This window comes from Carassius auratus, chromosome 45 (assembly GCF_003368295.1).
Source record: "Carassius auratus strain Wakin chromosome 45, ASM336829v1, whole genome shotgun sequence".
In the NCBI taxonomy this organism is placed as follows: Eukaryota; Metazoa; Chordata; class Actinopteri; order Cypriniformes; family Cyprinidae; genus Carassius; species Carassius auratus.
In genome coordinates this window covers 4296906-4310078 of record NC_039287.1, presented here as the reverse complement: position 1 = coordinate 4310078, position 13173 = coordinate 4296906, and the positions used below count along the sequence as shown (strand labels likewise).

General features: G+C 39.5%; 1 protein-coding gene across 1 annotated transcript; it reads left to right on the top strand.

The window, feature by feature from the left end:
• Nucleotides 1–3050: 3050 nt before the first annotated feature.
• On the top strand, nucleotides 3051–7692 carry LOC113063001 (protein FAM84A-like). Its single transcript, XM_026233126.1, has 2 exons — nucleotides 3051–3205; nucleotides 3457–7692. The coding sequence occupies exon 2, from the start codon at nucleotides 3494–3496 to the stop codon at nucleotides 4274–4276; it is 783 nt and encodes a 260-aa protein (XP_026088911.1). The 5' UTR covers nucleotides 3051–3205; nucleotides 3457–3493; the 3' UTR covers nucleotides 4277–7692.
• Nucleotides 7693–13173: the final 5481 nt, after the last annotated feature.

The following is a 13173-nucleotide window of genomic DNA, read 5'->3' as shown; positions in this document are numbered from 1 at the left end:
GGGTGTGGAACAACCAATCAAACCTGACTATGTTAGTTGACCAATCAGAACACAGTATGCTACCGAAAGGTGGGGTTTAAGGAAACTGAATCTTTTGAACAACTTTGCGTGAACCGTTTGGGGATCTCTGAGAATTGAGGTAATTTTAAAATGATATTTTGACAAAATGACAATGTTTTTTAACCTTGGATGGATTTAAACCTAATGTACAGGACTTATAAACAGTGATAGGAAGATTAGAATTTTCATCTTACTGGCTCTTTAAGAAAAATCTCATATGAAATGCCATGGAAGCCAGCTGGCCCATAAAAGAAAACCAGTCATGATAATAGTTATTTGTGCAGTGATAGGGTGTAGGGCTGCGAGCATATTCCTCTCAGATAAAGGCTCAGGGAGCACGGCCTACTATTAGTATCGAAGTGTAGAAAAAAGATGGGGTGAGTAAGGATGGCAGTGCTGATAGAATAGAAGATGAGAATGAACTGTCAGTGAGCTGCTCCATCAATAACACAGTGTTGTGGGAGTTCTACAAAAGGGCCATAAGGGAAATGTGTGAAAGAATTGTCAATACCCTCTCTCCACACGATGTGGGAACACAATCTATAATGCCATCTCAAAAACACAACTCTTTCTTGCAGGTCTAAGAAAAGTATCTGTGGTGTCCTGCGAGAGTGAGGATTAAACTGTCATTTTGGCACGGAAGCTGAACTCGCTGTAGGGTCTAAAGCAAGGTCAGGGCCCTTAAAGCAAAGCCACGGTTTGGAACGCTCACCCACGGCTCTTAGAACCTGTGACTCATGACTGAAAGAGACTGACTGGCAATGTTATTGACAGAGAATTTAAGAGCAGAGGATATTTTTAGGTCAAGCCAGATACATTTCACCCTGGGCACCCAATGTCTGCATTTCCGACAACACCATTTCTAGTAGAATCTTAATTAATATTCCCTCTAAAGAGCTTCTGAGAAACCAGTTGAAAAAAATCTGTGACTGAGCTGAGGACACAGCTCAGTCTTATGTCACATGTTCTCAAACTTTTGGACCGCAATACATGTTACAATATTTGCACTTTTCTATGGAAAACTAACAAAAGAAGCTCTTTCAGGTAAAAACTCTTTACCTGCTAGTGCAGAAGATAGATTAAAGCATGTTTATCTGTATGTTTGCAAAATGGGTTCACATGCACTAACTGCTAAACTCATATAGAGGGAATGATTAGTTATCTTGGCAGCGTTTTATATGAAGCCCATAAAATACTGCTTTCTCAAAGCCTACAGCTAGATATATTGAATGCAAGACTGCCACATGGTCATTGTTACCAAAAGCCGTTTTTCACCTGGTTTCTGTTCCTCTGCTCCTCTCATCCCTCTTTCCTTCTCTCCTTTGTTTGTGCTTGACTTGTTTTCCCTGGTGTTCTTATATGATTACAGAGTGCTTGTTTACTGCAAATCCAGACCATCTCTATATTTCGAAGAAAAGTGCATAAGTCCTGTGGATATTGTGTGTTGTCCCTTTATTTCCTTCACATCCTTCTCTTCCATTTCTTTTCTGTCGCTCTCTCGCACACACACTGCAAGTATTCACACACTTGACACCCGATGTATGCTGTGTACCTGAGTGTGTACAGTATGTATGTGTGTGTGTGGGGGGGGGATTCTTTCAGGGTCCTCTGCATCTGCCTTTCAAATAGATTCTCTCTCTCTTTCACCATCACACACATAGGCAGAGCTTCTATACATATTAAACACACATGCGGTCTAATCACAGATGGGTGTATTACTGAGAGACAATGGCAATCCATTTCATTGGTGGATAATTGGATCTGTCTTTGCAGAATAATTATAATCTAAATCATTCCAACTTCAAGTCTGCCATTTGAGTGCCTTGTTTGTGTGGGAATATGTGTGTATGGGTGTGGTATATTATGGTAGTGAGAATGCCTTATGTGTCAATACTGTATATGTGTGTGCGTTTGTGCAGGAAGGCTGGAATTTCATTTCAGCAAACTCTTGATTATGAATGGCTGGACGATGTTGGAAGGACTTAGTCACTTGACTGTCAGAGTCTCTTGACAGCTAGTGTGTGTGTTATATATGTTCCTGTGTGTGAGGAAGATTGATGAAGAATTCTGAGGACCACGCCAGACCTGACAGAAAAACAGCTTCTATCCTATGATATAGATTCAGGTCATGTTAGTAGAATATTCCCAGTTCAATGCAAGATGAGCTCAGTCCACAGCATTTGTGGCATAATGCTTACCATAAAAAAATAATTTGATCTTGTCCCTCCTTTTCTATTAAATAAATAAAAAATATAAAAAATCTGGGTTTCTGTAAGAAACTGACAAATTTGTAAATAGGTAACACTTTACAATAAGGTTGCATCTTAGACATCATTCGTTAAATTAACATGAAGTAACAGCAAAAAATACTTCTAATACATTATTTATCAATGCTAATTTAAATATTTACTAATACATTATTTAAATTAAAAGTTGTGTCTGTCAATATTATTCCTTTTTTCTTTTTATATTTTTATTTATTTAACAAAATTAACAAAATGACAAATGTCAACATCACAAATAATACTTAGGTTTTAAAGAAAGCGTGTGCTTTTATAAAATTTTACATTTAATTTTTTAAAATCAAGTTTACTTTCATTGTAAGTGCCTCAATTAAATGAGGAACCGGTCAAAACTATTTTTATGGTAATTGGTAATCAACATTATGGACTGAAGCAAAAACAGCGCCAATAAAGTGTTCCACCAGCAAACAAAAGCTCTAACTTGTTTTGACAGAGCTAATCAAGCATTCAGAAACCACATGTCCTTATAATGAATCTCTAACCTCTAATCTCAAGCCTAGATTTGCTATTGTTACATTTTACAAATCTGCCAAACCCTTTGGGTCTTGAAGGCTGTGACCAACACAAACAGGCTGTAATATAAACCTCAGAGCCAAGGTTTAAGTTTTTCATGAGGGCTCTGAACCAATCGCCATCAGGAGGGCAGGATCTGCTGGTCGGGGCGGAGTTTTCTAGACTATTTAAAGTGCGGCGGTGCAAAGTGTTAGGGAATCCAGTGTACCTTGGAGGACACGAAAGGGGGAGGCGAACGCGTTTTGTTTTGGAGACCTTACGGGATACACACAGCACGCGCACCGATGGAGAGAAAGGACCATTAGCCATTGTCGTGGGGAAATACGCAGGTATGCGTCCGTTTGCGGTGTTGTGAACTTATTGACAAGAGCTTCGTGAGCAGTTCAACACTGAATCCCCCTTTGCCTCTTTGTGCTGCGCTCTGCGTGACTGGCTTGTTTACGCGCCCAGGTGCGCGTGGTTTATTGTGTTGTGAGGTGACTTACTATGGCTGTGTACCTAGACAGCATTTTTGGGCGCGTCAGAGTAATTCTAGTCCGCCTCTCTAGTATGACACTCACATAACCCTTTTGTATTTCAGAAGCAGTATTCCATGTCTCTTCTCTGCCCTGTTATTGATGGGAAACCAACTGGACCGGATCACCCACCTGAACTACAGCGAGCTACCCACCGGGGATCCATCGGGCATCGAGAAGGACGAGTTGCGTGTTGGCGTGGCGTATTTCTTTTCCGATGAGGAGGAAGAGCTGGACGATCGATCGCAGTCGGACAGCTTTAAAGACAACAACAGCCCGAGCAAAGACGGCCCGGTTGCGCTCAATGAGGTCGAGTACTCGGCGTTCTGCTGCCAGGAATGTATATACTCCAAACTGCGAGAGAACGAGGACCTGAAGGTTTATTCGGTGAAAACTTTATTGACCATGTGCAAACCCGGGGATCTACTGGAGTTAGTGGCCAACGCACAACCCCCGCACTGGGTGATCTTTGAACGGGAGGACCAGGTTATTCACCTCTACAAGGGGGAGATCCGCAAGGACAGCTTGTTTGAGATCAGCTGCGGTCGGCAGGGCAGGATAGTGAACAATAGGTATCGCTACCGACCGCTGCCGGCTGATTTGGTGATGCAGAACGCGAGCGGGCACGTGGGGCTCACTAGCAGCGAGATTTGCTGGACGAACTCCGAAAGTTTCGCCGCCTGGTGCCGTTTCGGCAAGCGGGAGTTTAAAGCGGGCGGGGAGGCGCACTCGGTCGAGCAGCGCTATTTTCTGAAAGTGCACCTGTCCGAGAGCACCGCGCACACGCTCATGTTCCGCAGCCTGGAGGAAATGATACGCGAGAGACGGCGCGTGGACGCCAGTGGCATTCTGAAGGAGCTGTCGCTGGTGACCGGGAAGGAATGAGCGCTTGGGACTATGCATGCCTTGGGCAAGGGCTGCTTACCTTTATTTCAGGACTTTGGGAGGATTGTGCGTATTTGTGTTAACATGTTTTGGCAAAGACAACGCCCCTTTTGATTGTGCTGTGAGATCCAATGGCCCCACTAAAGTCACCCTGTACCTTTTAAAAAGGGGGGGGAAAGATAAAACGATGTGAAAAAAGGTGAGCCCTCATCACAGATCGCCCATGAACCGATACATCCCCCTCAAATTCGCGCCCGAGCCCTGCTGCGGCAGATGGTGACCACGATGCGTTCATATGTCTGTGGCAAGCCGTTTTGACACTTATTACTTAAGACTAACTAGCATTTGTTTTTGTTAGTAATCCTCATTATTCACCAGTAACCATTCAAACGGTTTCTAGTATATATCTCGAGTTGTTCTAGCAACATTTGAATAGTTACTAGTATTGTATATTCCAGTTGTTACCAGTAACATTTTAATCGTACTAGTAAGACGTCAGTTTCATTAAATGTGCCAAAAACAAATGTTACTGGTGAGCTGAAGAATGTTACTTGTAACAGCTGAGATCAATTGGTACTAGTAAACTAAAGATGGATACTAGTACCTAATTTAATTGTTACTAGTCAAAGTTTAATAGTTTATAACTAAACCACAGATCCAAAATCGTACCATGAAATAGTTACTTGTCATTATTACAATGTGACTAAGTACTATTTGAATAAACAATTTGGGCACTAGTAAATTCGAAAAAGACCTGTTGTTGTTATTGGACTAATTCTAATTTAAATATGTATTAGTAATCTAAAAGTGTATAATAGTAAGTTTAAAGGAATAAAACGGCTTGCCACATGTCTCTTATTTGACTCCACTCCAGAGCTTTAATATTAAACGTGGAGCTCCTTTTATTGCGCATCTGTCCAGCTGCAATAGTTTCTCTAAAACCCCTACAGGCGACAACACACAAGCCTTTGTTTTCATTGTTACCAACAAACGCAGCAAACCTTGTTTTTGGAGTCCATATTTTTGTATTTCCGTTAGTGCGTTAAATTTGTTTTTCTTTAAATAAACGTAAATTGCCATATGAAAATCCCGTTGGTCTCTAGCTCTTTCATACTGTTTTGCCTGCATACAAATGCAAGAAGCAAGCACGTGCTGGCTGAGGTAGTCTCACACGAGTGCCTAATCAATGCATTATAATTCACACATTAACCTTCTGTAGTGTTCACAGTATCAACTATCCCCTCATCTGATTTTTGATGGATTTATTTCCGTCCAGCAGGGCAGTCGTTTGTTATCATTGCTGCATTAGTATGCCTTATGGGCAGCTGTTGATGCATGGAGACACTTGTCCTTTTGTTCCAGCTTATGGTTGATGATCATCGGCGTGTTTCTAATCTTGACTCATAGGAGATGCTTCAATCCCGCCTCCAAATATATGATTCTATATTCTATTTGTTACTTAAATTATACAGATCCAGTTTATGTCTGCTCTGCTTGTGGTCCAGAAGTCATACATCCAAATTAACTGCAATCTCCATTTTTGGCTGCAAGAATTGCATTAAGGGTGAGCTGTGTGTTTTGTGTGTGTGTGTGTGTCTGTGCACATGGCCACAGTCTAGCACCAGTAACTATGGTCATGCTCTGTTTGTTTTCCTATTAGAGGTTGTAGGCTGCAGCTGGGATCATTTATGCTTTATGTTCAGTGTTGCTTGATTGGCCGGCTGGACCCTTTACAGAGCTTGTGCTGGCCAACACTAACAAGTCATTCTTAAAATTAGTTTGTGCCTGAAGCAATGCTAAAGTTTTTTTTTTTTTTTCTTCAGGTTTACTTTTGTGCTGCAGCTTATGAGTTTGTCAAGCACATTGTAACAGAATGAGTTGTGCGTTCATGGATTTACACACTGTAGACAGAATAATTTCTGCCTTTTGTTAATAATCTAGTGTAATATTTAGTAGGCTAGTTCCTGTAGTGTGCATTCAACACATTTGTATTAATTTCACACACACTCCTTACTGCTTATTCTTTGTATGGCTGTTACAGGTCACACTGTCAATCATTACTCTTCATACACAACACGTGTCAGGTGTGTCCGTTTTAACCGTTAATATGGAAAGTGGGGTGATTGTGAGAATGAATGAAAACAAGTGGGACAGGTTTCTAAAGGCTTGGGAAAGATTGCTCACCAGCCGTCAGATGAGTTCATTGTTGCTTTTACAGACTTGGGCAAATTCACCAAATGACTGCAACAAATTTTGCATCCCAAAAACAAGTTTAACAGATGATTAAGGTGAAATAGTGTTGCATTCAATGAATTAACCTTCTTTTAAGCAAATTAACTCTATTTTCACAGAAAAGAGGTAAATTGTCACTTGTCTGGCATAATAAATAATGTGCTTTTACTGCCCATGGAAAGCAGGCATTCAATTGTTATTAAAAACAAATGGTTATTTACATTTCTTTTGATTATGGTTGAAGTTCTTAATCAAATTACAGAGAAAAACATTATAACCACATACTTGAATAAATCTCACATATATTGGTGGAACAATGCTGTACAATCAAAGTATGTCAGATCTTGGTATTTTGAAGCATTTTCCACCACCTAAAACTGACCTGCAAGCCTTGTTAGTATGTACTTTGACACTGTACTGGCAAGTACGGTTGAGAAATACCAGACATTAACACTCACACAATCATTTGGCCCAGAACATGTAATCACCATTGTTTCTCCAGTCTTGTCTCCACCACATTGTTATTCTCCAATCCCAGCAGCCCCAGTAACCCACTTTTCTTCTAGGCGGTTTGGGGTATCCCCTTCCTTGACATTACCCCACCCCCGCCTCATTTCTCCATTCTCTGAGCCTGACAATCTGTCACCTGCTTTTTTTTTCTGATGCTGGAAATTTAGGATAGTGGGGCAGCGGGCTATAAGTGGAGAATGAGGACAGGAGTGAAGAAGAGATGGGCTGAGGGAGTAGATATAGCCAACATGAGCTGAACAGAATATCTTTAGCCTGACACAAAGTCTGCCTCTCAGTGATAAACCATATGTGTGCCGTCCTGTTTGTGTGTTTCTGTCACACTTCGTAACCTGTTACTGGGGAAACCTCAGCCAGTTATTTAGCTTGTGTCTACTGAATATTGTTTTACTTGAAGCCTGAAGAGATTTCCATGTCAGTTAAATTTCCCAGCCATTTTAAAGAATTGGTCTTGATCATCCAGAATTGCTGAAATGAAGTTGCACTGAGAAGATACTATGCTTTGTTTTGGACATAATATCCTGGTCCAAGGGTGTCACTCAGTGAACTACCTACTACTAACTACTACTTGATGAATCCTTATTTGTCAATGGGATTGATGTATACCAACTTGAGTATATTTTTTTCTGATAATAAATGAAGTCTTGTATGTTTTCTATCTGCTGTTTGGTTTCAGAATGAGCAAATCCAGATTCGTGAATAACTCTTGGTGTAATTGGTCAAACAGATTTGCAAAAAGGTCTGAAATTGTTTGCTTCATTCGGACAGATTCATACACTGTAAGTTTGCAGTGATTTCTCACACTGAAATAATAATGGGATATATATATATATATATATATATATATATATATATATATATATATATATATATATATATATATATATATATATATAGATAGATAGATAGATAGATAGATAGCACTGGATGAGGTGGATGTTTACTTAGTTTATTGTAGAAAACAAAACGTTCAAATAATTTCTATCGTTTGTCAATGACAAAGCAGCTCTTTATTGCGTGTGCATCTTGTGAATGACTCCTGCTGCAGGAAAAGACAATTTATATCCATTTATATCCAAAATAGTAGTAATTTTTTTCCCCCTCACAATATTCAGGTTCTTACAATGTGTTTGTGTTCATTGCTACATGGATAGCATTGATACAGATTTTAAGACTCTTCTGTGATTCACAGTAGTGGACAAAATTAAATGAAAAAGCGAAACGCGAGAGAGATCAGAACAGGTTTACAGCTGTTTCAGTAGTAATTCAAATTCAATATTGACATGTATTGCATCACAATGTAATTGGCTATATTTACACACTAGCTGCCATATTGTTTTGGACCTTTCTTGAAGTACCTTGGAATACCATATCACATAAATACTGTGGTTCATGAATATGTGATCATTCAGTACCATGGTAGACATAATAATGTGCCAAAAAAGGTCTGGAGTGGTACTGTAAGGCATATCCACATATTTCTTCTACATACAGATAAAGATAATTATCTAAATCTCTATAGAGCTTCCAAAATGATTCTGTACTGCTAAGGGTTCATTGAGATGGACTCGCTGTAACAGGACATTCTGAATCGGTCAGAGCTACAGTGTATAGGGGACCGTAAGAGAGTAGATTAGACTCTAGGTCGTAACATATTATAGGCTCCTTTTATAATGACACCGCATAATGCACCATAGTGCAGAATTCAGCAAATTCTGTTTCACGCTTCTAAGTGAGAGACCGCTGCTGGCTGTGAAAGAGCGCTGTTTGATAAAATTCAAGCAGAGTTCCAGAAAGCACTACAATGACTCAACAAAATCAACATATAGTGTGTAAGGCGAGCAGCCAGCAAAGACTTGCATATTAAATTGGAGAAAACGTCATTTTTCTCTATCGATCATCACCTCAGACCTTGTGCAGACCTGTTTAGAATGAATAGAGGCTCTCAGGAATGGCTGCTGGACGCCGTTGGAAGATGTTGTTCCACCTGTAGAACAATGAAGTGGATTGTTTTTGCAACCCCCAACAGCCTCATTATGTTAATGCTTTGTGTTCTTGTGCGAGTCCCTGCAGACACTGAGAGTCTCCCCTGCTGCCTTCCTTTTTATGTTTACTCCAGTCCTACTAGGCTCACATCGGCTTATGCTGGTCCATGCCAAAGTTCTTGGCCTGTTCCCAATTATTGCAGAAGTGTTTGCTCCTCTTGCTGTCTCCTGCACTGTACAGTGAACACGGACAGCGATGGCACGGTAAAAACAACCTGCCTCATGAAACATGACAGCTCTCCTTTAGAAAAATGAAGCAATCTCTCACCAATCTATCTAAGGTTTGAATCAGAAGAGGCCCATTTCTTTTGTGAGGTGAACTGAGTCTCAATGTAGTTGTGGCAGAGGAAAAATGAAGATTTCACAGCTATTGGTGATAGCGGAGAAAAGGTTTATGCGAAACACTGTAGCATTGTACACTCGCCTAAAGGATTATTAGGAACACCATGCTTATACTGAGTTTGACCCCCTTTCTCCTTCAGAACTGCCTTAATTCTACGTGGCATTGATTCAACAAGGTGCTGAAAGCATTCTTTAGAAATCTTGGCCCATATTGATAGGATAGCATCGTGCAGTTGATGGAGATTTGTGGGATGCACATCCAGGGCATGAAGCTCCCGTTCCACCACATCCCAAAGATGCTCTATTGGGTTGAGATCTGGGGACTGTGGGGGCCATTTTAGTACAGTGAACTCATTGTCATGTTCAAGAAAGACTTTTGCTTGTGCTTTTTTTTCTTTCTTTTCTCCTGACCAATGTTTTGAAAAGAGTCTCAGAACCAGAATTGAAATATTTTTGGGTGAAATTTTAAGCATTTAATAATATTTTTGACTCTAACAATGAGAAAACACTTGTGAGTTGACATTATAGAGAGAGAGAGAGAGAGAGAGCAATCTTAATTACATTTAACAACAAGTTCTGTACTGAAGCCAGTTCTTTATACACTATACAGATTTTAGGAAAGTACAGATGTCACTACCTGAATTTTCAGGGGTCATGAGAATTTCATATATTGAGCTCAGCCTATATGAACTTAACATTTCTCATCAAAATGTTTTAGATTATCTGAGTTAATTGAGCTGTGCTATCCATATTGATTTTATAGCTCTATATTCTTTTACTGCATTTTCATTTGTTTCATTTGCTTGTCTCCTAAAGAATTCTAGGACAAACAACCAAAGTGAAAATTTGAAGGAACGGTTCACCAAAAAAGAAAATTCTTTCATCATTTACTCACTCTCATGTTGTCCCTGACCTGTATGACTTACTTTATTCTGCAGAATCCAAAAGATTAATTTTTCTTTTTTTTTTGAAGAATATCCTGGCCACTCTAGCAATATAATAAAGGTGAATGAGGAGTGGAGCTGTCTAGGTCCAAAATGACAAAGACTAATGGAAGATGTGGAAACATTTAAGAATTCATTCACTTTGCTCATATGAAATAGAATGGCCAGTCCTGTTTTGTGTTCCAATCAAACTGATTTAGAATGACACAAGACTAAGGGATGAGAGAATTTCCATTTTTTGATGAGCTCTCATTTCATTACATCTCCTTTGAAATAGCAAGGTCTGAGTATTTACTTTTTGCTCTAGAGAGTGTATCTGTGATGCATCTACATATTAAGCATAGCACTGCTACTAATATTATACACCTTGAATTGGTATTGTAGCACTCAAATGTGGGCAAAACAAATCAACAGGAAACTTAATTTAGCCGTTGGGGCACACTGGCACTCAAAGAACCAAGCAGTCTTGCCCATAACTTTCCATTCCTCCTCTCTTATTCCACCTGCTCTCTGTCTGTGTGTTAATGAGAGTCAGAAGTACAGGATTAGATGTTCTGATCTCTCTGCTGGACCAAAGCACAATGCAATGCCTTTATTTTCCTTCTACTTTGTCTCACATTTTATTCCCTCCAGCTTTTATATTTCATACACTGGCACATATTTGTTCTGTATTTGTTAGCACGGGTAGATATTTGCCCCATTTCCCTTTCGCATCTTGTATTTCTCCATGCTTATAGGCTTGTTTGAGCTCTACTTTGACTGTGATATAACACATATCTCATGACTGCCATCTAATGCTTGCACAAACATCTACTCTTAGCGCACATTGGGCTGCCTTTCTCCTCTTGTCACTGCCTTTAGTCACATGCTCAGCTCAATATCATTCTCTCCCTCATTCATGTTTCCCTTAATTCCCTCTGTCCTCCTCCTCCTCAGCTAAGAACTGCATTTATTTCTCAGCTTGACCGTCCTTTGACCAGAAGCACATTCCCCCCTGCATTTTTCCAGTTGCTTCTTCATAACAGCAATCACATACCCCATAGGTGTTCTCTATGCCTCTATTTTTCTCTCAGCACATAATCATCGAAGTCACAGTGGCAATGTCACGAGGGTTGCAGAGCTTGATTGGAGATGAACACAGTGAGAGAAAGATATGTGGACTTATTATTTTTTTGTAACTTATGATTGTCCCAGTAATTATTAATAAATGTAAACAAATGACATCTGGTTCCATTAATGGTTCTCACACATTCATTTGCAGTTGGAAGGCATAATATTATATTAAAATGCTGGCGTTTTCTGCATTATTCTGCTGCTACAGCGTGAATCAGACATTTGAATCCATTTCCTAAATGAATGACTGGGGCTGGGGGGTGTTAATTGATTCAAATGTATTTATTACTGAAATAATCAAATAATTAGATAATCATTATGCCAAAATGTTTATTTTGTAACAGAATAAGAATTGCTAATTGTTAAACTTCACAGGGAACGTATTATTTTTTTTATAAAGGCTGTCAGTTGATAAAAGTTTTGGGGTATACATCAAGTACTGTTTGTTGCATGGGACTATTAATTGCATATTTTTTTTAATCACTAATTGGTATATATTTCTAAACCATTAATTAAAATTCCCTTGCTGTGATTTCCATTATTCATGCGCTGCCTATTTTGCAGTGTTATGGTTTTATGACTGTATTTGTGGCCTCAGGATGAACTCTGAAAGAAAACAAATGGCTCATTGCACAAGATTTTACATAAATGTATAGTGCGCAAACTAGGAGATGAACACTTGAGGAAAAGTCAGACAGGGATGCTAATGTTTGCAAATGGTGTGTGTCCTGTAAGCATTAAGATAATTTGAAACTTAACTGCCATTTTGCAGAGTGGACAAAAGAGGTGTAACTTTAGTGAAGGTCTTCAGGACCCCTACATTGTGATGAGGCGCAGTTCAAATTGCCTCCGTTATGGCAGTGTTCTCAATTACCGTAGGCTGAACGGTTGGATGCCTCCCACTATAAGCAACAAGTGTGATTCTGTAATATTGGGTCTGGCATTAAGTGTTTGGACTGCACTACGGTTGGTTATCAAAGGAAGCTGCAGGGAGTCTGATTGCAGAGGTTTGGGATGAATGTATTTAGTGATGTAACCAAGAGCCTGGCTTTGAATTATAAATGACTGTAAGACTGAACCCTTCAAAAAAGATGGCTATATACACAAACAGCACACAGGGTGTATATATCTGTAGCAAGACTGTTTAACTGTATTCAAATTTTCATATTTGTGTAACATTTATGCTATCTCTCACTCTCGAAAACATTCTGCTCTTGTTTTTGTGCACTTTTTGTAATTTTGAATTACAGTTAGCTGTCTGGAGGACAATTTTTATTTTTAATTTTTTTACAGAACTGAAACCCTCAGCTTGTCGGGATGCTTTTATATGATACATGCCAGAACAGTGTTCTTGAGAATTGAGGATGACTTGTAGCACGGTTTGCCGCAAAAGTCCTGAGAGTGTGTGAAATATTCATGCACAAAATAAATCTAAAATAGAGCCGTCATACAATCTGTACAAAATGAACCGCATAGAGAGACAACACAGCTAAATCAAAATAAGGCTTTGTGGGCCTCTTGTATTTTGACCGCATTATGCCACAGTTCAATATTTCTCTCAACAGTCTGCTGCTGAATATTATAATGTTGAATTTCAGGCAGCCTGGTGCATCTGTGAACTGAATGCGAAATCAAATGTTGACCATGTGATGTAAGAATCTTTCAATCACGTATAAACGGACACCTCCCTGGC